The sequence below is a fragment of the Rhineura floridana genome, chromosome 8 (genome assembly GCF_030035675.1).
Source record: "Rhineura floridana isolate rRhiFlo1 chromosome 8, rRhiFlo1.hap2, whole genome shotgun sequence".
NCBI lineage: Eukaryota > Metazoa > Chordata > Lepidosauria > Squamata > Rhineuridae > Rhineura > Rhineura floridana.
In genome coordinates, this window is record NC_084487.1 from 119,158,580 (window position 1) to 119,185,471 (window position 26,892).

General features: G+C 38.8%; 1 protein-coding gene across 3 annotated transcripts in view; it reads right to left on the bottom strand.

The window, feature by feature from the left end:
• BEND7 (BEN domain containing 7) overlaps positions 1-26,892 on the bottom strand; it is a 77,210-nt gene that overhangs the window by 18,567 nt on the left and 31,751 nt on the right. For all 3 annotated transcript variants that reach the window (XM_061582274.1, XM_061582272.1, XM_061582273.1), the window contains exons 5-6: positions 23,705-23,970; positions 10,696-10,921 (exon numbers count right to left, since the gene is read on the bottom strand). In XM_061582274.1, coding sequence (XP_061438258.1) covers positions 10,696-10,921; positions 23,705-23,970 — 492 coding nt within the window. The remainder of the gene's footprint in view (positions 1-10,695; positions 10,922-23,704; positions 23,971-26,892) is intronic.

Sequence of the window (26,892 nt, forward strand, 5' to 3'; positions counted from 1 at the left end):
GTTAGTGAGTTTGCAGAACAGTATCACATAAAGGTGCAGAAAAGCCGTTTGAGTCCTATTTTGGTCAGAGACAAGAGGGCGGCATCATCTGCATAAAGCAGCAAATGGCAATTTTGATCAGCCACCTTGGGGGGATGAAAATCGGGAGAATGACAACTTATGCTCAGGTTATTCAAAAAAGATTAAAGAGTAAAGGGGCTAGAATACAGCCCTGTCAAACCCCTTTAGTAGCAGGGATAGGATTTGTTAAAGTTCCATCAGCGCCATATTGTACTCGAAGGGTTGTGGATTGATGTAAGCGATAAATGAGGAAGAGGAGTCTCCTGTCCATATTTGTTCTGACAAGTTTAGCCCATAACTTATCTCTGGGAATGGAATCAAAGGCGGATTGAAGATCAATGAAAGCAGCAAACAGACCATTTCCCAGGAGGCTCATATATTTTTCAGCCAGGTGGTTTAGTAATATGCAGCGATCAAGGGTAGATCTGCCTTTCCTGAAACCTGCCTGTTCCCAACCCAGAATATTCTTCTCCTCTAGCCAGCAGTTCAGTCTGATATTTAGGTAGCTGGCATACAGCTTACCCACTACCGACAATAAGCTGATAGGTCTATAGTTTGAGGGGTCATCTCTGGCCCCTTTCTTAAAGATGGGAATCACAATGGTCTCAAGCCAGGCCGCGGGGATGTAACCGGATTTGTTAATCTGAGTAAATAGGCTGGCCAGTAAGGGGGCCCACCAAGCTTGATGGGTCTTCAGCAATTCAGGAGGTATAATGTCAAGGCCCGGAGCCTTACAGGGCTTCAGGCCACTAATCAAAGATTTTATCTCGCTCTGCGTAACAGGCGGCCAGGGAGGGAAGGCAGTAGGGTCTAGGGTAAGTGGGCAATTCAAGGGATGGTTTCTTATGTACTCGAACAATGCTGAAAAGTGTTGCTCCCAGATTCTAGAGAGAATGTTACAGGGAGTTGGATTAGAGGGCATTAGAGCATCTGTAACCAGAGACCAGAAGATTTTAGAGTTCTTGATTTTAGATGCATTTATCAGGGCCTTCCACCCGTCCTGGGTTGCCTGTCTCTTTTTAGTAACTATCAGATGTTTATATTGTCTTTTGGTAGTATAGTATTCTGGTGGTAGCGCGTTGGAGTTTTCCTTCCTGTATTGGAGGTATATCCTTCTCAGATTTCTCTTAGCTACAAGGCAAGCGTTATCAAACCACCTAGGGGGACCTTGTTTAGTTTGTGGTCTGGGGTGGGGAGATTTTGGTTTTAAAATTGTGTTCAGGGCGGAGATCAGTAGGGAATAGTCATTTAAGGCAGGAACAGGTTCTGTGGCATCCACTATTCGTTTTTTGAAATCCAGCCCCTGGGGAGAGTTAAGGAAGGAAGCGGTCTTAGTCAACGCTCCTGTAGACCAATTAATTCTCTTATCTATAAGGGAAGGTGTTTTGTCCTCGCAGTTGTATTTGGTTTCTAGGTGGCCTTTCTCTGGGAACAGGACATTGAAATTTAGTGGGAGATGGTCACTATCTAGTCTGTCTCCCACTGTGAAGTTGGTAACCGAGTTAAGCAGAGGTTGAGGGATCAGGACGTAATCAACAATACTGCTTCCTTGACCTGATACATAAGTAAATTCCGCACAGTTGTCAACCAGGGTAAGACCATTCAGTATTACCAAATTAAAACAACCCGCCAATCGGGTTAGACAGATTCCCCCATAATTCACCTTTGAGTCTTTAGAGGACCCGTCATGTTCAAAGATATAATTTTCCGTGTCGGCCCCCTCCCAGAGACCGGATGAGAAAAGAATGGTGTTATTGGGGCCGATCCTTGCGTTGAAGTCCCCCATTATAATGGGGTAGGCTCTGGGGTATAGGGATTCTAGTCCTATTATGTATTGTTCCAGGTCCTCCCAGGCCAGTTTGGTGCCATTCCTGGAGGGGAAAGGGGGGATATATACGTTGATCAGCAGGAAAGTCATAGATCTTAGTTCCATTAGGGCAGCTATTGCGAGATTCCCACATCGATTAAGTCTTTTGGTATTTACGTGCAGAGAAGTAGACAGCAATATTGCCAGGCCTGCTTTGGGTCTGCCTTTTCCATTAGGAGACTCAGCCAGTAAGTTGACTGTGGAGAAGCCATCCAGATACAGTTTTTTGGTGAACCAAGTTTCCTTTTGCATTCTTCCCTGACAATGTCTCTGACTTCACTCCATAGTTCTTCTGGTTCTCTGTCAACTAGGTTTAAAGCCTCAAATCTGTTCCTTATTTGATCTTTATATTCTTCTGGGATGTTATTTAAATTGTATTTTGGCATTATGATTGCTTTGTTCTTCTTCTTTAGCTTTACTCTGATTTTCGATATGACCAGGTCATGATCTGTACCGCAGTCTGCTCCTGGTCTTGTTTTCACAGAGAACATGGAACTTCATCTTCTGCTACCAATTATATAATTGATTTGATTCCTATATTGATCATCTTTTCGGTTGCTCAAAAAATGTGTTTGCAAGAAACAAATTACTGGCTTCACAGAATTCAACCAGTCATTCTCCTGCTTCATTTCTATCTTCTAAGCCCCATTTCCCCACAATTCCTAGTTCTTCTCTGTTCCCTACTTTTGCATTCCAGTCCCCCATGATTATCAGAACATCTTGTTTTGGTGTGTGATCAATTTCTTCCTGTATTTCTGCGTAAAATCTCTCTCATTCCTCTTCTGCATTTGCCGTTGGAGCATTGACTTGGATGATGGCTATGTTAATGGGTTTCCCATTTAATCTAATTGATATCACTCACTCAGACCTTGCGTTATAGCTCCTAATTGCTTTTGCTACATCACTTCTCACTATTGAAGTAAACCCATTTTTTCTTAATTTCTCGTTCCCTGCATAAAATATTTTGTAGTTGCCTGAATGAAAATGTCCCATTCCCATCCATTTTAATTCACTCACACCAAGTATTGTTATGGTGATGCGTTCCATTTTTTGTTTGATAATTTCTAATGTTCCCTGGTTCATGTTTCTCACATTCCATGCTCCTATTGTGTGCATTGTACAACTCCGGACTCTCCTTTCACATCTGTGCACATCAGCCTCTGGGCTTCCTTTCGGCTTTGACCCAGCTGCATCATTAGTCACAGCACTACTCGTACTTGTCCTTTGTTCTTCCCCAGTAGCTCAGTGAGTGCCTTCTGACCTGGGGGTCTCATCTTCCAGCACTATCTCGTATTGCATTTTGGATACTCTGTTCATAGGGTTTTCGTGGTAAGAGGCATTCAGAGGTGGTTTACCATTGCCTTCCTCCGAGTTTGGATGCATCTTGGTATGGTGTCTCAGCTTTGACCATTCCACCTTGAGTGCCCCTGCTAGGAGTCTAGCCTCTTGGTCTAGACTCCTGATGGCATTGCTCTCAGCTTCTTTGACACTCTCAAACCCCCTCACCACATTAAGGCGTGCATCCCCTCATACATATTTCAAGCTACCTTTCAGCCCAAGTCAGTGCTTTTTATGAACAGATTTTATGAACTCCCTCTTTATATATATATATTCATAAACTACTATTTAGAACACTGAAACCAAACATGTAGGCAAAGCAATGCCAATCAGCTGAACATTGGAGCTTGCAAAGCCAGGTGCATGGGGCTTTACAAGCCCAAACCATCAGCTGATTGTCAGAGCTCTGGTAAGTGCTATTTTTTAAATTATTATTGTTATAATATTATAAATATAATATGTGCACTGTGGGCTTCACACTGTAGGGTTGCATAGTAGTTTACATGGGAATTTGCAGGTGGCACCGATCACCTGATCAGTGCTGCCTGCAAAGCCTGTTTTGGCTTAGCTGCATTTTTACCTGACTGTAGGGCAAGTGGGTATGGCTTGGCCAAAATGGCCTTATGGGCTGGAGGTTCCCTATCACTGGTGTACTCTAAAATATCTGGAAGGCAGGTTGGTGAAAGCTGGGCCAAACCTCCCAGGCCTGAAGAGAGGAAGAAGCAAGCAGCCTTGGGTACAGGTGCAGATGAGGCAATGAACAGAGGCAACAGTCCAAAGAGATGAAGACGGGGAGAAGAGAAAAAATGTGTGGCAAAACTAACTTAGAAAGGAAGTAGGGACTGGTATCCAAGCCACCCACTCAGCTACAGTGCATCTTTATGGCCTTATTTCCATACATACTCTTATCCTTTGGTGGGTACTGAGTTTTTGTTTACTTAATTGTTCATTTTGGACACCTGCACTATGACCGTAGAAATAAACATACATCAGTGGACTAGAGAGTTTTCTTTACATCTTAACTGAGTTTAGCATAGCCTGCTTAATTTCTTTTAATGAAAAAAGAACCAAAAGTATGACTGAAAAATATTTGAAAGTGCTGCAGGAACCCAACGGCAATGATGCAAACAACATCTTTTCATTCTTAAGGAGATCTTACACTGGTCAAGCCACCACAAGAAATAAATGGAGCTACAGTATCTTGCAGAATAACTCTTCAAAGGGAAAATGTGCAAATGGAGCCAGGCAGAGTTAAGTTCCACAGGGTGCCATCACTTGCTGTTTGCTTCTCGAAGAGGAATCCCCTATGAAGCATATCAGGGTCCTCAATGCAATATCATTTGTGTGGTGCCACACAGACAATAAAAAGAGAGCCCTCTTATTATAACTGTGCCTAGCAGTACCACTCCAGATATCATCAGCTGCTGGATGAAACTGGCAACTCTGATTCAGACAGAGTTTGGTCTTTGGAACTGGATTAGGTCAGGGCAGGGATGGGGAACCTACAGCCCTTCAGACATTGCTGAACTCCCTCAGCCCCACCCATCATAACCAATGATTAGGGACTACAGGAGTTGCAGTCCAGCAACATCTGGAGGGCTACAGGATTCCTTCCCCTGGGTTTAGGTTTTAAGTTCCATAATGTTTGTTTTATTTATTCAACCAGCTTGAGTTCATCTTTCTTCTATTAGAGGAGGAAAGAGTATTAACAATCTTCATTGTAAGTATTTTTAGAGAATCTGAAACCTGGTTGCTTTCACAACTTTTTCAGACATTTGAAGTAGAAGCTGGTGCTGCCATAGCCCTGAAACTCAACCAACCCATGTTCATTACACTAGGTTAAAATGTCTACACCTAGTATTATTTTAATGTCTGCACAGGGTAAAGCACAATACAAACAAGTCAAAGCAATACGCCTGACTGCAGAATATACACAGCCTGTCTCCACCAAGCTACCTCCCCATTTTCAACACTCAACAAGTTCTGTGTTACTAGTCAAAAGCAATAGCAAATGCTGGATTAACAGCTAGGCTAAATATGCTGTGGAGTAGAACTCCTGTCGGATGGGGACTTGTGCCAAAGGATAATGATAAGAAATTGTATACAGTGTGCACTTGTCCTAGTTCCTGTACTAAGTGCCTTCAAAATTTATCCACATCTCAGAACAAGGACAACAGTGGCCGCAATCCCAGCTATACAGCGTGAACTGGAATTGCTTATTCTATATAGGAGCAGAATGGCCCTGTATCAATCTTCGCTTGCTGAATTAGTGTGGCAAGGGATGAATGCCTGATTCTCTATTTGTCTGTACAAAACAGACAGAGGAGGAAGGCATATGGATCAGACAGCCAGTGTGGTGTAGTAGTCAGAGAGCCAGTCTGGGACCTAGGACACCAGGGTTCAAATCCCAGCTTTGCCATGAAGCTCATTGGGTGACTTTGAACCAGTCACTGTCTCTCAGCCTAGCCAAAATAAAGAAGGGGAGAACAATGTTTGTACGCCACCTTGAGCTTCTTGAAGGAAAGGTGGGATACAAATAACGTAGTAGTAGCAGTGTGGTTCCAAAACGTGAATCAGCAAAGGTCCCTTACGCTTCAGTTTTGCATTGGGGTTATCATAGCCAGCAATAGGTTTTGCTATGGTACCTTACATACTTTATTTAGCAAAATGTATATGCACCTTAATTAAAAAAAATTCTAAGCAATTTATATAAAATCTTGCATCATCACCACCCTGCTGTATCCCAATGCATCTTGGATGTTGGGTGTGAAAGAATTCATTTGTAGATAGAACTTTCAAAGGAATGGGGACTGTAGAATAGAACTCTAAAAATGCATGAGATGCTTGCTAGTTTCTAAATTTAAAACCAATCTTGTATTTCACTGACCCTCACTAACATCTCACTATCCCTATCCTTATGATGACCACAGCATTTAATAATTTTGTTTCTCACAAAACACAACACATAATAAACAGCTGCATTCTGAGCTTCCTTCAGTGCTGATCTGTGAGCACCACATCAATAAGATTCAGTGAGAATGAGGCCCAGTGAAAACAAGCATCTTGTTCTGCAGTAAAACATACATGGTATCATTTCAAGCTGTAGGTTGGGAACTGCAAGTTGAAATGATTCCCCCATTAAAAACGACAGCAACTCCCTGCATATAGAAAACTATAGGGGTATTTACACATTACATTTAACAAGTGTCTCATCTGTGTACACAAAGAGATGAGCTGTATAATTGTATTGTTATTCATATAGGTTCAATGAGTGTGCCATCCATGTAGCCATTTACCCAACAGTTGAGATGTCCAAATCAACACGTGTACACCCTTTCATTTAAACACTTGCACATTTGTAGAGATTGTGTTACATGTGAACAAGCCATATATGTGAAGAAGGGTTCTAGTACAGATTTCTCCCTGACATGCTAGTTTTATATCCATAGTGATGTGTATGTAGTGTAGTGTGTGATGCCCCTGTTATATTTGTGCAGTATTTATGTTAAGTGCGGGTTTTGTAGTGTAAATATGGTAAGTGGAGAGAGTTGGGAGGGGGGAGTACATGTGTTGGAATGTTGAAGAATGCTGTGACTGGCTGAATGTCTGGGTGGTTGAAGATATAAAGGAGAGGATGGCAGTTGGAGGTTGGTTGGTTGTTGGTTCTGGGTTTTGGAGGGGTAGATTTGTGTTTAGGCAGGTAGTGAGGCAGGTTTTAGGACAAAGATATATAAAGAGAAAACTATTATATGTAACCACAGGCATGTTGACTGAACTCTATCTCTCCTTTAAATCTTCACCGGAGTTGGCTGTAGAGACCTTGTCCAAGTGCCTGGAATCCGTGAGTGGGTGGATGGGAAGAAACAGGCTGAAGCTCAATCCTGATAAGACCGAGGTGCTACTTGTGGGTGACAGGGGAAGGTTGGGTGTTGCTGACCTGAATCTTAATGGGGTAAAATTGCCCCTGAAGGATCAGGTCCGCAGCCTCGGGGTTGTTCTTGATTCCAAGCTGTCCATGGAGGCTCAGATTTCGGCAGTGAGCCGGGCAGCTTGGTATCAACTACACCTCATACGGAGGTTGAAACCCTACCTTCCTATTCATCAGCTCCCACTGGTGGTACATGCCCTGGTCACCTCTTGATTAGACTACTGCAATGCGCTCTACGTGGGGTTACCCTTGAAAATGGTCCGGAAACTACAACTGGTGCAGAATGCGGCGGCACGCCTGCTTACAAACAGCCGCCGCCGTGATCACATCACGCCGGTGTTATTTCATCTACATTGGCTTCCAGTTGTTTTCCGGGCCCAATTCAAGGTGTTGGTGTTAACCTTTAAATCCCTATACGGTCTCGGCCCAGTTTACCTGAAAGAGCACCTCCAGTACCACCAACTAAGCCACCCAACCAGATCAGCCACACAGGGCCTTCTCTCCGTCCCACCAACGAAAACAGCTAGGTTGGTGGGGACTAGAGAGAGGGCATTCTCAGTGGCGGCCCCCACTCTCTGGAACTCCCTCCCGTTCGATCTTTGCCATGCGCCTTCCCCAGATACATTTCGCCGAGCCTTAAAAACATGGCTCTTTGGACAGGCCTTTGGGGTCCCCGGTGTGGGCTAATTTCTTTATACTGTTTTAAAATTGTCTATTGATGGCCCTGTACTGCCGCTTTTTAAAATGGTTATTGTTGACTGCATTGTATTTTATTATGTATTGTATTATTATGTATTGTTGAATTTAATGTTGTACGTCGCCTAGAGTGGTTTCGGTCAGATAGGCGACACAAAAATTAAATTTATTTATTATTATTATTATTATTATTATTATTATAACTTTTTTTTTTTACAATAATTTTTATTCAAATTTTCATAAAACAGAAAACAAAATCATAAAACATTCAAAGACAAAAAAAACAAAAAAACAAAAATGATTAAACAAAAAAAAATAAAATGTTGACTTCCCATTTGTCACATATCAAATCAGTTATAGGTCTACAATATATAACAATCCTGTCTCTTAAATCATATTATAAAATCACTTTCCTCCAGTAGTTATCTTAATTAATCATCAAATCTCATAAACATTACTTTATTCTTTCCACAAAAAGTCAAAGAGAGGTTTCAATTCTTTAAGAAATATATCTATCAATTTTTCTCCAAATAAACATGTCAATTAATCCATCTCGTTAATAATTATAATAATCTTATTGTCATAACCATAGTCCAAATAAACATTTCAATTAATCCATCTCATCAGAATCTGTTAGGTCCAATAATTTCAATAGCCATTATTCCATTATCCCTATTAGTTCCATCTTCCATCTTCAATAGTCCTGTTAAGTCCAGTAATTTCAGTGTCCAATCTTCCATTATCAGTATTCCATAATAATCTTGCTGTTGTAGCCATAGTCATATAATAAGAGTCTGATGGGAATTTCCTCTATCCCAAATATTTTCTTGCCATCCATTCTGAATAAGTTGCTGAAATACTGTTGTAAAGTCATATCTGTGTTCTTCTTTTTTACAAAATGCACTGGCTCATCTCTTAAGAGTTTTTCCATTGTCACATGGCTGCAGTTAATTCCATAGATTTTCTCTATATCAAGCTCCATCACATCATTCCAGTCCAGAAGATTATCCAAGCCATTGATAACTTTATCTCTAATATCTTCATTAATTTCTTCAGAGATAACGTTAATTTCCAAACAGTAGATTTTATTTCTAAAATCCATAAACTCCAGATCTTTTTCCAATTCCACATTTGTTCCAATCTCCAGGGCTTGTATCTTCCCTTTATTTTTTCTTTTCTCATCTCTGATCTCATTCTCCTCTCTCACAGGATCCCCTATTTCTTTAAACTCCTGCGTCATTTTGCTCAGTTCAATTTTCAGCTCCTTACTACCCTGTCGCAGGGTTTGTTTCGTTATCTCAATCTCATCCATTATTTTCTGAAACATAGTTACTTCCAGATTCTCAGCCACTTTCTTGATTGCCATTTTTAAAACCACGAAAACAAAGCAAAACAAAAATAAAGAAAAACCACTTCTTATTTCAGCAACAATTGGGTTAATATTCCAGGCTTGATGACATCACAGTATAAACAGAGCAACCTGCCTTATCTCTCTATGTTCAAGAATGCAAAACAAATTTAGTTCCCAGCATCAAAACAGTTAGTGGCGTCGTGAAGAAGCAGATTCGTCAAAATAAAATAGACCAAAAAGAGAATAGTCCCAGACAATATAATATTCCTTGGAATAGAAATCAGGAATAGAAATCCCTCTTCTGTGTATATCTTTAGAATGCACTTCCAGGACAGCTTTTTGCGACAGAAACAGAGATAAGCTGTTAATTTCGTGGATAACAGAGAAGAGTTATAGCTCACCCAGAAGCTGTCCAAAGCCGATCAATCTGACAAATCTCCTTTTGCTGCAACAATTTAAACCAAGTAAAAAAAAATAATAGAAAGAAGGGTGCTTGCCTGTTAGTCCGTTCTCTCTTTAAAGAAAAGATAAACGTATCGCTTAAGCAGATAGAGCTTGTTCGGAAGTCCGTCCGGCATTGTTGGCTGGACCTTATCTCACAAATTAATGAAATCCAGTCCTCCCAACAAAAACAGGCTTTTGAGGTTGATCTCTACGTTTCTCCCTGCCCGGGAGAAATTTCATCAGTCAAAAAAAAAACGTTCTGACTGATTTATATCTGGATAAGCTTCTTTTGAGGCGGGAGCCCGTCCCAAAAGCAGGCACAAGCGAAGTCACCCTTCCCGGAAGTTCCTTATTATTATTATAACTTAAAGTAATCTGGTTTATTCCTTGTGTTAATAAATAAATAGTTTTGGTTTAACAACATGCCTGATCCTTGGCTGGGATATTACAGACCGGAAAGGTGGGCAGATCAAATACCAAAGCTGGGAACAGTATCAATGGTGGCAGCGGTGAAGGGATAGTGTAACAGCAGCAGGTATCCAAAGCAACCCAGGGCTGTAATCTTTAAAAGCAGAAAGACAGGGGGGTTGTGGCCTGTAAGTGCACCCAGACACTATGTAGCAATCTGTGGAGGAGATTAAGGCACAGTCTCAGGGCAGTATTGTGTTACAGAGTGTCAGGTGGTGGCGCCTAGTAGTGGGATCGTGAGAGACTTGTGCTGGGGCCAGTAAGAGAGATCCGTTACAAGACCAGACCCTGAGTAGGGGTCTGACATAGTAATATAAACATGTATTCCCAAATCTACAATCTGAAGTGATGTGGTCCAGGAACAGTTTTATCATGTGAAGAGTTGTTGTTCAGATCAGACCTCAGGAATGCATAGCCAAGGACAGGCTTGAAGATGTGCAAAGATCACCAATACATTTTTACAAAGTCCTAAAATGTAATATAGCACAATAACTATATGACATGATAAAAGCATAGATATATTAAAATGAAAGAGGACAATACCTTTTATTGCACCCACAATATTTTGGTCTAGTCCTTTTCGGTTGTCATTGAGACCTCTTTTCCTTTTGCCATTGGGTAAAGAGTTGGCCAAGGTCTTGTCATCAAAAAACGCACACACCAACTTTCGAAACAGCAGGCTTCCTGAACGTGTGTAATTCACTAATATAGAGTCCAGTTGTGATTTAGACATAAAGACGTCAAAGCCTTCAGCAAGTTGCACTTCTGGCTACCAAAACAAATCAATGTTTTATTAGCACCTCCTTCATAGCTATTTTGTCAAAAAATGACAGCCAAGATTTTTTTTTTCACATTAACACATACACTAGACTTTCCTGACAGTAGGGTAGAAACCTGTTTCACTGAAATAAAAGCTATCAGCTGAATATAACAAAATGCACATCAAAACCTACTAAATCCACTATCTGGTCCACACTGTATTATGTTTCCTAAATATTAATTACTAGAACTGTAAAGATCCCAGGCAGTTACCCAAATGAATGCTGGGATTTAAATTATGAAATATTTATTCAGTACAGCACCAGCTCTTAATAATTTGATATTGCCCATTAAGAATTTGAAATAAAATCACTGTGGCTACATTCCTGTACTCACTTTCAACATGCTTACTTCGGCCATAATAAATTGTTGTAACCACATTTTAAAACCCAAATTTGTTTCAATATAACTGAAATCTAACCAAGTAATAATATTTCCTATGTTGCTTGAGATCCATTTAGTCCAAAAGCTGCCTGCCACATACCTCTGGGAAGTTCACGAGCAGGACATGAAGGCTCCTTTTAACTATTATGACTAACAGTTATTGATCATTTATTTGGTAACAACCTATCTCAATTTGTGCCTATCACTACACCTTATGCCGTATGTGGATGACATGTTATATGAGCAAGCCCTTCTATTTAACCATGATACCCAACTGCAAATGCAGCTTAAGAACTCACAAAAACAGGAAAAAGGGCTAGGCTTTATTTTGGAATCAGTTCCCCCCCCCTAAATATCTGTATATTTATTTGATAAAAAACATATTTAAAAATATCTGTTTTGATCAGTTGACACAAGCAAAATCTTTTTAAAACTGGCATTTTTATTTATTAATTTAGGATTTTTTTTAAAAAAATTACATATAACAGCTTTCTAGAAGTTCAGTTGCCAGAGTTTAGAATTAGCGTTGTAACATGATTGCACTTATTCTATTCTGCATTATAGAACTTTACAATACAACTTTTTTTTTTTTGCATTCATTGCTACTTAACGTTCAAGCTGTGATAACAGTATGGATTTTTTTCAAAGTGTAGAAAAGGTGGGCAAGTTTAAGAAAACAAGTAAATATTAGCACATACTAATCAGATTGCAACAGGGAGTTTTCAAGGTGAGAATGACAGATGCTTAAACCATATATAGAACTTTGATTAGAAACAGTGTCCTGTGCGTTAGCTGATTTCATCAGCAGCCCTTTTGTTCAGGAAATCATAATTGTATTTTTTCTTTGTCTTGTTATCATAATAATTTATGTTAGACAGGCCTAACCTTTATTTAAGTAGAGACCTTACCCCAGTCTGCATGTTGGAATTGCTTTTAAAGATGTTTTTAAGATGTTTTGTTCTAATATGTTTTAAAGTCTTTTGTTTTTAATATTTTTAATGTGTTTTTAGTGTTTTTGTTTGCAGCCCTGGGCTCCTTCTGGATTAGAAAGTGCTAGCAAAGTATTCAAATTGATTATATAATTGGCAACAGAAGATGGAGAAGTTCCATACTTTCTGCAAAAACAAGACCAGGAGCAGAGTGCGGTACAGATCATGAACTGGTTGTATCAAAAATCAGAGTAAAGCTAAAGAAGAACAAAGCAATCATAATGCCAAAATACAATTTAAATAACATCCCAGAAAAATATAAAAATAAAATAAGGAACAGATTTGAGGCTTTAAACTTAGTTGACAGAGAACCTGAAGAACTATGGAGTTAAGTCAGAGAAATGATCAGGGAAGAATGCAAAAAGACAATACCTCTAGTTAAGAAGAGAGAAAGACCTCAATGGATGACTGAAGAAACTCTTAAAATGGTTAAAGAGAGAAGGAAAGTAAAAGCAAAAGGAATAGAAACACAGTCAGAACCCTAAATGCAACAATACAGCATCTAGTACGTAGGGACAAAGAAAACTATTACAATAGTTACTGTAGAGAAATAGAAGAGGACAACAAAAAGGGAAGAACAAGAGCCCTATTCCAAAAGATTAGAGAAATTAAAGGGAAATTTAAACCACGAGTAGGGATGTTGAATAATCAACAGGGGAACACACTAACTGACCAAGATAAAATAAAAGGAAGATGGAAGCAATACACTGAAGAACTCTATACAAAAGATGCAAGGCTGACAGATTCATTCAGGGAGGAACCATATGATGAAGAACCAGAAATTTTAGAATATGAAGTAAAAGCTGCTCTTAAAATCCTTGGAAGAAACAAATCACCAGGAACAGATGGCATACCAATAGAGTTGCTACAAACTACTCAGACTGAATCTGTCCAAATTTTGACAAACATTTGTCAAGAAATATGGAAAACTAAACAATGGCCCACAGACTGGAAGCGTTCAATATATACCCCAATTTCAAAGAAAGGGGATCCTAGGGAATGCAGTAATTATCGAACTATTGCCTTAATATCCCATGCAAGTAAAGTAATGCTCAAGATTCTACAACAAAGGCTCTTACCATATATGGAGCGAGAAATGTCAGACGTCCAAGCTGGATTTAGAAAGGGAAGAGGCACCAGAGATCATATCGCAAACATACATTGGATAATGGAACGGACAAAGGAATTTCAGAAGAAAATCAGCCTGTGCTTTATAGATTACAGCAAAGCCTTTGACTGTGTAGATCATGAAAAACTATGGAATGCTTTAAAAGAAAAGGGGATGCCACAGCATCTGATTGTCCTAATGTGCAACCTATATGCTGGACAAGAGGCCACTGTAAGGACAGAATATGGAGAAACCAATTGGTTCCCCATCGGAAAGGGTGTGAGACAGGGGCGTATTTTATCACCCTATTTGTTTAATCTGTACACAGAACATATCATACGGAAAGCGGGATTGGACCAAGATGAAGGAGGTGTGAAAATTGGAGGGAGAAATATCAATAATTTAAGATATGCAGATGATAGCATACTATTAGCAGAAACCAGTAATGATGTGAAAAGAATGCTGATGAAAGTTAAAGAGGAAAGCACAAAAGCAGGACTACAGCTGAATGTCAAAAAGACTAAAGTAATAACAGAAGATTTATGTAACTTTAAAGTTGACAATGAGGACATTGAACTTGTCAAGGATTATCAATACCTCAGCACAGTCATTAACCAAAATGGAGACAATAATCAAGAAATGAGATGGTGGCTAGGACTGGGTAGGGCAGCTATGAAAGAACTAGAAAAGGTCCTCAAATGCAAAGATGTACCACTGAGCACCAAAGTCAGGATCATTCAGACCACGGTATTCCCTATTTCTATGTATGGATGTGAAAGTTGGACAGTGAAAAAAGTGGGTAAGAGGGGACTTCCCAGGAGGATCGCTCCGCCTGTGCTGCCTCTGGGACGGGCTCCCGTCTTGGTGGAAACTTTTTCAGTTTTAAAACCAGTCAGAAGGGCTTTTTGACTGGGGAAAATTTCTTCCGGATAAGGAAGAAACGTAGAGATTTTCCACAGAGCTTTGTTGTGTTTGTTGGAGGCTGGAATTCTGTGAAAGAAGGTCTTCCAGCAGCTCGGACGGAGCTAGGATTTCCAACCAGCTCAACTGATTAAGTGAGCCGGGTTTTTTTCTTCAAAGAAAAACAGATTAACAGGCAAGCATTCTCCTGTCTTTGCTCATTATTTTGTTATCAATACAGCTAAAGAGATTTGTCAAAGAACCAGCAATTAAGAAACCCTGGGTGAGTCATAGCTTTCTCTTTTATTCACAGAGCTAAGGGGAAGAAAATAGAAATAGTTTATCTTTATTTTTATTGCAAAAAGCTGGCATGGAATTCAGCATTATAAAGATTACAAACGGCTGAGGGGTTTCTAATTTAAAGAGAAATTTTTTTTTTTGATTTATAAGACTTTTGAGTAATATATGTCTGGGACTATTTTTCCGGTTTACTTTTTTTTTTTGACGAATCTGCTCATTCTTCCTGCTACTAATTATTTGGAGGCTGTGAATTAAAGTTGTTTTGGCACTTTTGGACATACAAGAGATAAGGCAGTTCGTCTTGTCTAGAGGGTGACGTCAGCTGGCTTGAAATATTAACTCCTTTGTAAATGGATAAAGAAATAAACTGTTCTTTGCTTGGGACATTGGAAATTGAAGGGATTGTGTTTTTTTGGTTCTAAGAATGACAATCAAGAAGGTGGTTGAGATCATGGATGTACAAGAAGGGACTTTCTCTTTAGATATGTTTCAGAAAATAATGAATGAGATTAAGCTAACAAAACAAGAACTTAGACATAACAGACAAGTGATGATAAGTGAATTTGGCGAAATGAGACAGGAGCTGAAAGAAATTCAGGATTCTATGAGAAAGGAGAACAAAGATAAATTTGGAAAATTAAAAAAGGATGAAAGAAAAATTAAAGGGAAGGTTCAAGCCCTGGAGATTGGATTAAATATGGTCTTGGAAAAAGATTTGGATTTCCTGGCTGTGATGGATCCTGGAGACAAATATTACTGTTTGGAATTCAGCGCTGTCCCTGAAGGAATTGGTGAAGAGATTGGAGATAAAGATATCATTGGTTCGAAAAAATTCATGGACTGGAAGGATTTGATGAAACTTGAAATGGAGAAAGTTTACAGAATTAATTCCTGTTTTGTGACAATGAAAAACCCTTCAAGAGATGTGCTAGTGCATTCTGTAAAAAAGAGGAACAGAGATGCGGTTCTGCAACAATACTTCAGTGATACGTTCGGAAATGATGGCAAGAAAATATTTGTGATGAAGGAAATCCCTATCAGACTCTTATTATATGACTATGACAGCAAGATTATTGGGTGCGTAAAGATGGAAGATGGAATCAACACGGGTAAAGGAAGAAGAGCGATTTGAAATTACTGGATTTAATAGACTTGAAGAGTTGGATTAATTGACATGTCTATCTAGAAAAAAATTGATGGACATATATCTCAAGGATTGGAAACTTCTCTTTGACTTTTTGTAGAAGAATAAAATGATATGATGTTAATGAGATTTGATACCAACTAAGATAACTGCTGGAGGAAGGTGATTTTATAATTTATCAAGAGACAGGTTTGTTATATATTATAGACCTATAGCTGAACTACAACAAATCGAAAGTCAATAGTTTTTTGTTTGTTTCTTTCTTTCTTTCTTTTTATTGTGTTAGTTTTGATTTGTGTTTTTCTTTTTGTATTGTCTTGATTTTGAAAATTTGAATATAAAAAAAATTAATTGAAAAAAAAAAGTGGGTAAGAGAAAAATCAACTCATTTGAAATGTGGTGTTGGAGGAGAGCTTTGCGGATACCATGGACTACGAAAAAGACAAATGATTGGGTGTTAGAACAAATTAAACCAGAACTGTCACTAGAAGCTAAAATGATGAAACTGAGGTTATCATACTTTGGACATAACGAGAAGACCTGATTCACTAGAAAAGACAATAATGCTGGGAAAAACAGAAGGGAGTAGAAAAAGAGGAAGGCCAAACAAGAGATGGATTGATTCCATAAAGGAAGTCACAGACCTGAACTTACAAGATCTGAACAGGGTGGTTCATGACAGATGCTCTTGGAGGTCAATGATTCATAGGGTCGCCATAAGTCATAATCGACTTGAAGGCACGTAACAACAGCAACAACAACAAGCAAAGTATTGGGGAACTGAATTTTTAACAAAAGTTGAAAAAACACCCAATTGTGTCCCGCTCTGCCCTTGGAGTGTCTTTGATCCAGCAAAGGAGAGAAAGAGAGATTTTAGCAGATACTCCCTTCTCTTCTCAGCTCTTTGTACCCCACCCCAGTCTGCTTCAGAGGATTAAGGGATCCTTTGCAACAGCATGGGAGGTGGCACAGGGTCTGTAGAAGAAGGGACCAAAAAGCCTTCCTTGGATATACCCAAAACGTTTATTTCTGCAGTCTTCACTATAATACTTTTAAGAAAGTTCAAAAGAAACAAATCAGAAAATATAATTACTGAGGCGGCAACCCCCCAACCTATCTTTAAACAAATGAACAATGACATATTTCAGACTTTGCACTTTCTTGGAGTGCAAAACAATGGACTCAAAATCTATTTGTATATATTCTCTCTCACACACAGAGCTGCATATCCTTTATTCCCATTGAATTTTGAATGGAACTCTTTTTGTTAACTCTTTTTTCAACAAAAATGTCTTTCCATTTCAGTCTAGTCTAGTCACTTTTTAAAATAGCCTCCAAACCCTCATAATTTATTGGTATATATCATAAGTAAAAGCAGAATTTCTGCTCAAAAAAATTTAAATGTACTACTTTTCATTCCAACTTATGGCGAACCTATGAGTAGGATTTTCATGAGGCTGAGAGGCAGTGACTGGCCCAAGGTCACCCAGTGAGCTTCATGACTGTGGGGATTTGAACCCTGGTCTCCCTGGTCATATTCCAACTGCTCAAGCCCATGTTAAAATGGGTAACTGACAGACCCTGAGAAGATAGCAATGCCACTGCTAGTATCAAAAATTGTATATGCATAAACCTTAAGCCAAAGTTGGCACAGGGCTATATCTACTGCTATTCCTACTCAGGGCAGATCCATTGAAGTTAATGGACATAACTAACTTAGGTCCATTAATTCCAATGGATCTACTCTGGCTAGAATGCAACCCATAATTATTCCAGTTTTATTCGGAAATAACTCATAAGGATTGTTCTCTTCAGGCTCCTGCTTCTACTCTTCTTTCCTTTGTCTTCCTGCTTCTCTTTCTTAACCAACCAGTTAATAAGCTCCCTGTGCCTTAACTCTCCTGCCAGCAGGCTTCTTTTTGATATCCCCTTTCCTGCTGCCAGCCCTCCTGCCAAGTACACACAATTCCTCCTGTCCCAAGGTTTTGCAGAAACGTTTTCTTCCAGCCATACTGCATTTTCACTATCCACACAGGTTGACTCCCCTCTTTATTAATATTTAGGGGACTGAACAACCAGCAAGAACCACTTTTTAGCTTATTATATACGAACAGTTTAACGCCAAGGTTCTTCACTCCCCCGCCTGTCACCCAGTGCCAGCTGAATTCTACAAGTACAAGGTGTGCTTTCCCCTTCTATAGCCAGTAATGAAAACACTTCACATCTGCTAGCTCTCATATACTCATCTGGTACATTAACTGATCTCTCCCTGTAAAAGCTAAGCATCTCATAGAAAGCTATTCTGAATATTTCAGTAATCTCACCCTACTTATCTATAGCTAATTTAACCAACTGAAGTAAATTGATCTTTTGCACGTTTGCAAATTTGGTGAGAAAAAACTAGTTACTTCAATTTCCATCTGCCATAGTTTTAGATCTTGCAGTGGGTAACAGCAGTTTAACACAAGCAGACCAAAAACAGAATAAAATGACAGATGTTATTTAGGAAGTTGGAATAATCTTGTTATAGTAAGATAATAATATTCTTACTATATGTTTATCTATATCTAGATTATCTATTCAGTCAAGTTTTGAATGACTAGGCTATTACACATTAACAACAATAAGCACGGGAAAAACATGACTGAATCTACCCACTAGAAAACCAGTATCCCTGTATTGCAAAGGTACAACTATGTTTGCTCAACAGAGGCCCTTCACAGGCAATCCCTAGCCTCCATTAGACATACAATGAATGTGATCTGTAGATTTGTGTGTTTTATAAATGAATCAGTCAGTATTCCAGTCACATAATTTGGAAAAAAATGCTGATTTATTCCAGTTTCCTTCAGTAGTGAATTATCCTGCAATTGCAAGCAATCAGGACTCAATTGAGCTTCACATGGACATCTCCAAGTATGATTTATAGCCAAATAGGGTTTGTTAACATAAAATAATCAAGGCAATGGTGTACATAATTAAATACAAATTAGAGAATTGCCAAAACTTTTGTTATGCTAAAATTAGCAAGCAGCAAATTAGATTTAATCCTAAAATGTCTGCATGTTTGTATTGATTAAAATAGAACTCCTTCGCCAAATCCACATGTTATTTGCTTTTCATGGAAAACAAACAGAACATTTACTTAGAAGTATAGTGCTCAATTGCTTCCTGGTCACAAAGGTAAATACCATTAGGCTACAATCCTATACACAATTACCTGAGAGAAGACCCACTAACACAGTGGGACTTACTTCCAGGGCTGTGGAGTCGGTCCGCCAAACCTTCGACTTCAACTCCTGTATTTTTCTACTGTCCGACTCCGACTCCACCCAAAATTGCTTCTTGTCAATCAAAATTTATTTGGAAGTCGGAGTCGGTACATTTCTACCAACTCCGACTCCTCCCAAAATTGCTCCCGACTCCAACTCCACAGCCCTGCTTACTTCTGAGTAAACATGCAGAGACGTGTGCTGTTAATCAATTAAAGTAAAACTGTGGGCCAAATTATCTGTTTAATCCTCCACTGAAAAACTGACAGTGCCAAAACCAGTATCTGGTCAAATGTACCCCAAGACAGCCAAACAAATGAAATACCTAGCTAAGCACAGTATTTGCAAATAAAAAATAATCATGCTTTTTTTGACATCTTCGCTTTACTAGTAAAACAATATAGTTGCACATAAGTAGTCAACAGGGATCAACAATGTCCCAAAATGTCAAGCCAATGTCCCAAAACGGCAAGCCCAGATCAATGATTCCTGCATAGATACAACCGGAAATATTCTCTTTCCTGCATAAGGAGCCAATGAATGATCCAATTGCACCCAAAGCTGAAACATAGTAAGATTGCTCTCTTCCACATCAGGAAGATGGGAGAGAAGCAAGACTAGTGCAGTAAACCCAAGAGATTGGCAACAGACCAGACACCCATTTCTGCATGGACATGCTCTGAACTCACAGCAGCCCTTATTTAATGAATTAAATTTCTCAACAGTAGTAGTTTTCTCAGAACACTCTAGTGTACTCTGGTCACTTTTTTTTTAGGAATTACTGGTGGAATCAATGTTAATCAAGTGTAACATTCTCAAATGGGACAAGGCATTGTGGGAAAGTGTTGGCAAACATATTGCACACAGGAGGACATATATCTCTCATACTGGTAGTTCGGCACTGAACTCTGAGGCCTTTATTGATTAATTTGAAGGAAGCTAAATGAAATTATGCCCCAGAAGTTTTGAGGACTCTCAACAACACATTTTGCAAAGATCTTTCTGTAAACAGAGAAAAGAGATCATCTAAAGGCTCTTGATTGAGAGTTACCATTAAATCTGCTGAAGTGAAGGGTGGGTGATTGGGCATCTGCACTGCTTTTTGGTTGAAAATCTATCTTGTTATTTGACCATGAAGGAGCTGTTTGCGTGAGTAGCAAATAGTCTCAATGGGTGGCCTTAAGTAAGTTCTTATGTCACATCCCCCACCATCTAAAATATGGGGATAATAAGATTGATCTATTTTACAGGGCTATTGTAAGTCTTAGCATCACTAAGATAATGTCAACAACGCCCTTTGAACGCTCAAAAAGCAATACATAGATTATAATAACAATGGTATCATCCCTTGCATGCATAGATTTCTCCATCCATTAAAATGGAAAGATTCAAAACAGGGGAATATTACTTAATTCATCTCTGAAGGTTACCCTAGAAACATATCAAGAGTCAGAATTGTGGCTCATTCACGTATTTTAGTTAGTAAGTATTTAACACAAATGGAGCATGCAACAAAATGTTGCAGAATGGAGTGCTCCTGTTCAGGATTCCAGCCATTCCATGACCATCGAGCCTGCTCAGCCCTCAATGGGCTCTTTTGGGGGTTCCCTCTACACTGAAAAATCATAAGAGATGAAACTTGGGCTTATAACCTGACCCTGCTCATGTTCACTCATCTATAAATTTTACTGACTAAGGAGCCTCACATGAGTGTACAGGACTGTAGCTGTGCACCCTGATCCTATACTCAGAAATCCTCCAGACTTCAGAGGTCAATTCCCAAGATAGTGTCCAAAGGAATGCAAGCTTAATTCACTCTTTTGTTTTCAGTCCTTTGAATATGTGATAGTACAATCGCCAAACTTAGTTCAATGAACGTGAGAGCTAGAGACATTATTTAAGAAGAAAAAGGCGAACTAGAATCGTGGGAAATCCTTTCAAGTACGTCAAGAACATATTATAGCAAAAACTCCTGAAGTGGAGTAATTTGCCTGGCTTGAAAAAACTACCCTATATTTAAACAGATAGAAATTACACGTAACTTTTGGAAACTGAAAAACATTGTTCTTCTACAACAATTGCACAATCCAGGCCCTTAATGTACATTTCATAAACAAACAAATAAAAACCTCTAATTATTTTGTTGAGGACAAATGAGAGATAGCGAATTGCCAGAGTCAGGATCATGGCTAGACGAGAATTTGAACCAAGTCTCCCCAGTCTATTTCTACAGTGCATTCCCTCCTCCAAGAGAGATAAAATTATCTTAATTCACTTCAAAATATTTAGTTTCGGTGCTTTTAAAAAAACTGATACTCATTTTATAAAACTTCAGATATTTTCTCTGGAAAAATATTGCAGTTAAACATGTACAACATGAGCAAACATTTAAAAATAACTGGCCCAAAGCTTGATAAGTTAAATTGATGAAATATTCTGTAAATAAAAATAATAATCTAGAATTAATTACAACTCGTCCTGATTTCAGTGAAGCTAGAAATTCAGTCATTGAGCAATGAGACCCTCTATAAATCAAAACTTGAATTTTCAAACCAGGCTTCTATTTTCTTAGATTCAGCTTTTGTATAATGAACCAAAGCATTTGGGGGGATTTAAAAAATGAAACATGGTACAAAACTGTATGTTCAAAACATGAAAAACTGACTGGTGATCTGAAAACAAGTCAAAATGATAAAATCACTTATAAAACTGAAAGAAGTTCCCAATCCTCTCCTAGCACAGACATTTCTAGCCATAATTATAATTATAATTATGTACAAGAACCGCAGAAAAGCATTTAACCAGTTGCTATGTATCATTACATAGAGTCTGTGGGATGACACACTAATCTAATTACCGGTGTAGCTCACATCTGTGTAACTGAATTACCATGACTGCTCTTTTTTATTATTAGTTTGCACTTCTAGAAAGGTACAATATTATCTACAGAATTCCTTTCATTTATGATCATTGATACAGAATTTAATTATGTTCTCTGAGCTTGCTGTACTTAGGAAATTGGAAACTGTCTTCTCAAAATTAAAAAGATATGTTGAAGAAATTAATGATCAGCTTACTCATCAGTGAACTTTTCAGACATCATCTGGTTGAAGCTTAAATAAAGCCAACTGGCCACTCTCCTGCTCTCCAGATATTCATTCTACAAACATCGAATTCAAAAGGAGAAAATGCCAAGTGCACCCTTTTGAAATCCCAGCTATAGATTTTGACTTTTACAAATTTCAGCCCCTGTACTACAAGCATACCTCCACAGGCCCTATATGAAAAACACTCACTTATGCTGTCTTGAGAGAGTATAAATTGTGCTATGAGAGAGTATACAATTGGACAGATCAGTGCTATGTTTCGGATTAACCAGCCCATTTGGTGATATGCACAAATACAACTCACAAGCAGAGTTTACTCCGGTACCCAGGAAATCCCCCTTTCTTAACAATAAAAAAGGCCCAGCACAGCCTTGGTGATGTTATTTTCTACAGGGAGGTACTTACTAATAGATTATTAGCAGCAGCTCATACAGAAGAAAGTGACTTATCTTTGCTTTCCACTCGTTTCATCATTTACGACAGGAATAAGGCAAAACGAACTATTCCAGTGTCATGGATCGCAAATGAATATATAACACACAAAGAAAGTTCTCACCCTTGTCAGCTTTGTTACAAAAACCCATGTGAGATACAGCAAATAAACCCATGCTTTCAATTCTGTAAGCTCACTCTTGGTTTTAATTTGGCAACTATAAACATGCTAATACACCTTTACCATGAAGCCTATTGCTCACTCATCACCCCCAAACTGAATCTAAGGACATGTTCTTGCATTTGCTCACCATCATCCCATGTTACACTTGTCCTTTTCTCCCTTCTGTCTCTTCCACTATTAAAATGTATACTGAGAACTCATCTGGCCAGGGACTTTATGCATGTACACTGGTGGCACTACATAAATAATAACAGGAGCAGCTTAAATTGTGTACTTTTTTCTAAAACCAGCCACACTAATCTGATTAAAGAGAAGTGTGAAGCCAGTTTTTAAGATCTGCGAGTAACTGATAGCCTTTTGTAACTGTAGAGAAAAGCTTGTGGGTTTCTCCGCACCAGCCCCAATCCCTGATTTCTTTGCTTTCTTGAGCAGGAGAGGACATCATAATCTTAGTACTTCAGCACAAAATCTTAGATTTCCTAGGATTTATTTACAGTACAGTTGCAAAACCACAAAACAATTTGCTCAATTATTCTATGGCTAAAGGTTTCCCAATATGTCTGTGAACAAATGACGAAAGCCTATTCAATGCTAAGCTCAACAGAATTGTTTTTGGAATTATTCTCTCAGATGCATAAAGGGGAAAATATGAAACAGGAACTGAACTAAACATCATGTGGATTTGTTAGACTGCATACAGACCTTTCCTGAAAAAGTAAAGTATGTGATTGGCCAGCCATTGTTATGATCTGCAGGTGTAGGAAAGATCCCATGGGAAACCAACATTACAGCCTAGTCCTAAGTTTTGCTGCACTGGGTATAAAACTTATGACATTAAGCCAGCACTGAAATCAGGATCTGTTCTGACACCAATTGAAAATTCTCTATAGATTATTTCACCTGATCAACTTACATCTGAAGATGAAGATTCGAGGATGATGCCAAATCCTGAAACTTGCGACTCCAATTTTGAGGAGGATTCAGCAGCTTCCACACTAGACCTTCCAGAGTTTGCTAGTAGCTTTTTTCCACTTTCTACAGTGCCAGGCTTTTTATTCACAGTAAGAGGTTCACTAGTCTTTGGGGACATTTTTTTCTTTTTATTTCTCTTTCTTGACAGTGTTGATTTCTGTGCACAAATCAAAGGTACTGGAGGCTGTTGTCTGTTCTGAGCAGCAACTGAAGAAAAAAACACCTCTGAGTACATTTATGAACATGCATCTAGGATTACAATTAACACAGCTCAGAGATGGCAAACTAGCTCCCAAACCAATCCCCACCCTCTTAGCAGCTCAGAGGCAGCACCTTGTACAATGCTTGGACCAAGAGCTGTGTATAGGGCACTTTTTTAAAGTTGGCGGGTTGCTCTTCTGTCTTTCCAACACTGAAGGGAGACACACTCCAGAAGCCTTTGTATCAGGAGGTTCTCCCCTCCCTTCAGTGCAGGGAAGGCTTGAGGAGCAGCCAACTAGCTCTGATGTATGACGACTCTCAGGTATGCTCAGTTGAGCATAGACTGTGCTACCTTTTGAGCAACGTTGAGCACAGACTGTTACCTCCAACAATGATGCAGATACCTCTGAGGCAGCTCTTCATTCCAGCACTGGGAGCAAAGCATGACAGCAGTGCTGGAATTGTCAAAAACAATTCTGCTCTTTGGCTTCCTTCCCAGCTGGCACTAAAAAATAAAGGAGGCTGTTCCAGAGTCTTCCATGTTAGTACAAAGCTGCTGGCACGTCCCCTCCTTCAGTTTTGAGCGGATTCTTCAACAGTAGGCCAGATACTTCTCAGCTAAAGTTTGAGGACAGGCGTTAAATGAGTCCCCAATTTTACAAAGGAGGTTCATTCTCCCTGACATGCTAAGCTGAAGAAATTGGTCATCTCTGCCATATCACTACATTCCATCCCAGATTCAGATTCATTTGTTCCATGTTAGAATCCTGACTTTTGTTATGATGTAAACTTCACCGTCCAAATTATGACCATTTCATGTAAAATGCTCCCTTTAGAATTCTCTAGCAATCCAGGTTGTTCGAATTTCCTTATGTACTAAATTTCAGCTTTCAAGTTAGTGTGAAAATTAACCATTTGGGGATACATTTAAAATCTCTCATTTTGATGTATGGCTAAAACCAGTGGTTCTCAAACTTTTTTGGTTCGCGGTGCACTGTAAAACATATAAAAATTTTCTGGTGCACTTCATGTACAAAATTAAAAACATAATGTATTTTAAACGATGAATAAAAATAACTTAAACTATAGAAAACTATTACTTACCCTATACAAATGGGTTTCTTCTCATTTTTAAAACATACTTTCATAATATTTGAGGCACACCTAGCCACCTCTTAGGGCGCACCAGTGTGCCTGGGCGCACCGTTTGAGAATCACTGGCTTAAACTAAGGATTGTTTCACAAATGCATATTTTTGTCATTGGAGTTCTGAGTTTGTTTTTAACTTCGTGAACCTGCTTTATTTTTCATTTTAGTAATACCATTTTTTATTGTTAGTAAGCTGCTTTGGACAGGCTTTGCTTGGAAAAGTGACATATAAATATTTTTTAAAAATATTTGCAACAGTATAATGACTTTCATGTGTGAATGGGGTATCACAGAGCTAAAATCACACCCAACACTTTCCTATGTCCTCAAACAAAATGCTTTGGAATTAGGATTGCCAACTCTGGCTGAGGAAATTCCTGGATATTTTTTTTTGCAAATTTATAAGAATAAATTTCTACATGTTGATTTACCTGTCTAAACTCATGGACACAATTTCACCTCTTTAAATCGCCTTTACTGTTTAAACTCAAACTTGGCAAGACAGACCTTTAGAGGCCAGAAAACACCCCCCCTTTATTAATTTTATATTATTTTTGTTCTTTTTTGTGTTTTCTTCTCTCAGTGTACTGGGTTTTCTTTCTGCATGTCATTTTGTTGTAATTCTGCAAAAAATATGAAAAATCTTTAAAATAAAAAGTATTTTTTTAAAAAAACAAGCAGTAAACTCCAGGGAGAGTCTCCACAGACAACCGTTAGAGGCATCCATTTCTGTAGCCTCTTAAGCTTGTTCCATCTAGGTGGCCACCATGACACCTTCATACTAAAACACTTGAAATAAAATGTGATGTTTTTACCTTAAAGCTGGGTTGGCTTGTCCTCAGCTTCCTACTTTTTAACTTTATATTTAAACTGGCCTCCTGCTGTTTTTGGCAGATTCGGCTTCTTTTTTAACAAGTCTAGAAACTCAGCACAGGTCATCCTAATGTTCAGTTTCACCTGTAGCTCGGCCTTCACAACACTATCACTCAGCCTTTCCATCCTTGGTTCACACTTGTGTCATTAAACTGAAAACTCTCTCACAGTAGACATTAGACACAGAAATGGAAAGTGCAAAAGAGACCAGTTGCTTCATTTGCCTGCCACTAGCCTCTTGCATTTGTCTGAAAACCTCCACCCATCTCTGATCTGTGTTGTGCTCCTTAGAGACAATCTCTTCCCTTATTTGTTGTAAAACACAGTAGTCATCATACAGCTTGTCAATGTCAATCTCAGTGTGGAGTGTTGTAGCAAGAGTCTGTAAATCTGTCCATTTCACATCATTGTGAAGTGACAGCGCTGACTTTTTTTTAAAAAAAGTGACATTTCAACATCATACCATTTCTCCAGGTATTCAATGCTCCGTGTCAATGTCTTATAGGCTTCCTCTCTGAATTTTCTGTTGTCAGCTGGAGACATTGTCCAAAATGACTTGGGCTAATCTTCCATAGAATTTGCCCCCTCTTCTTCTCTGATCTTTTGAATGGAGGCCTTCCATGACACCATGGAGTTCTATGGAGCTGACATTGTTACATTCTAGTTTCTTCAAAGCATCTTGAAAGATTACCATCAGATTAGGCAAAAAGTAAACATAACAGAGAGGGAGAGATTTGTGTTCTTCCTCACACACATCTCCACACGTTTTTCTTCCCCCTCAATGCAGACCAACATTGTAGTATGTGTTCAATAGTGGGTAGAAGAGACAGGCACTTTGCTGGTATATGCCAAAGCACATCTTTGTGTTCCATTTCTATGAATTTGAAAAAGTGCAAAAGAGGCTCT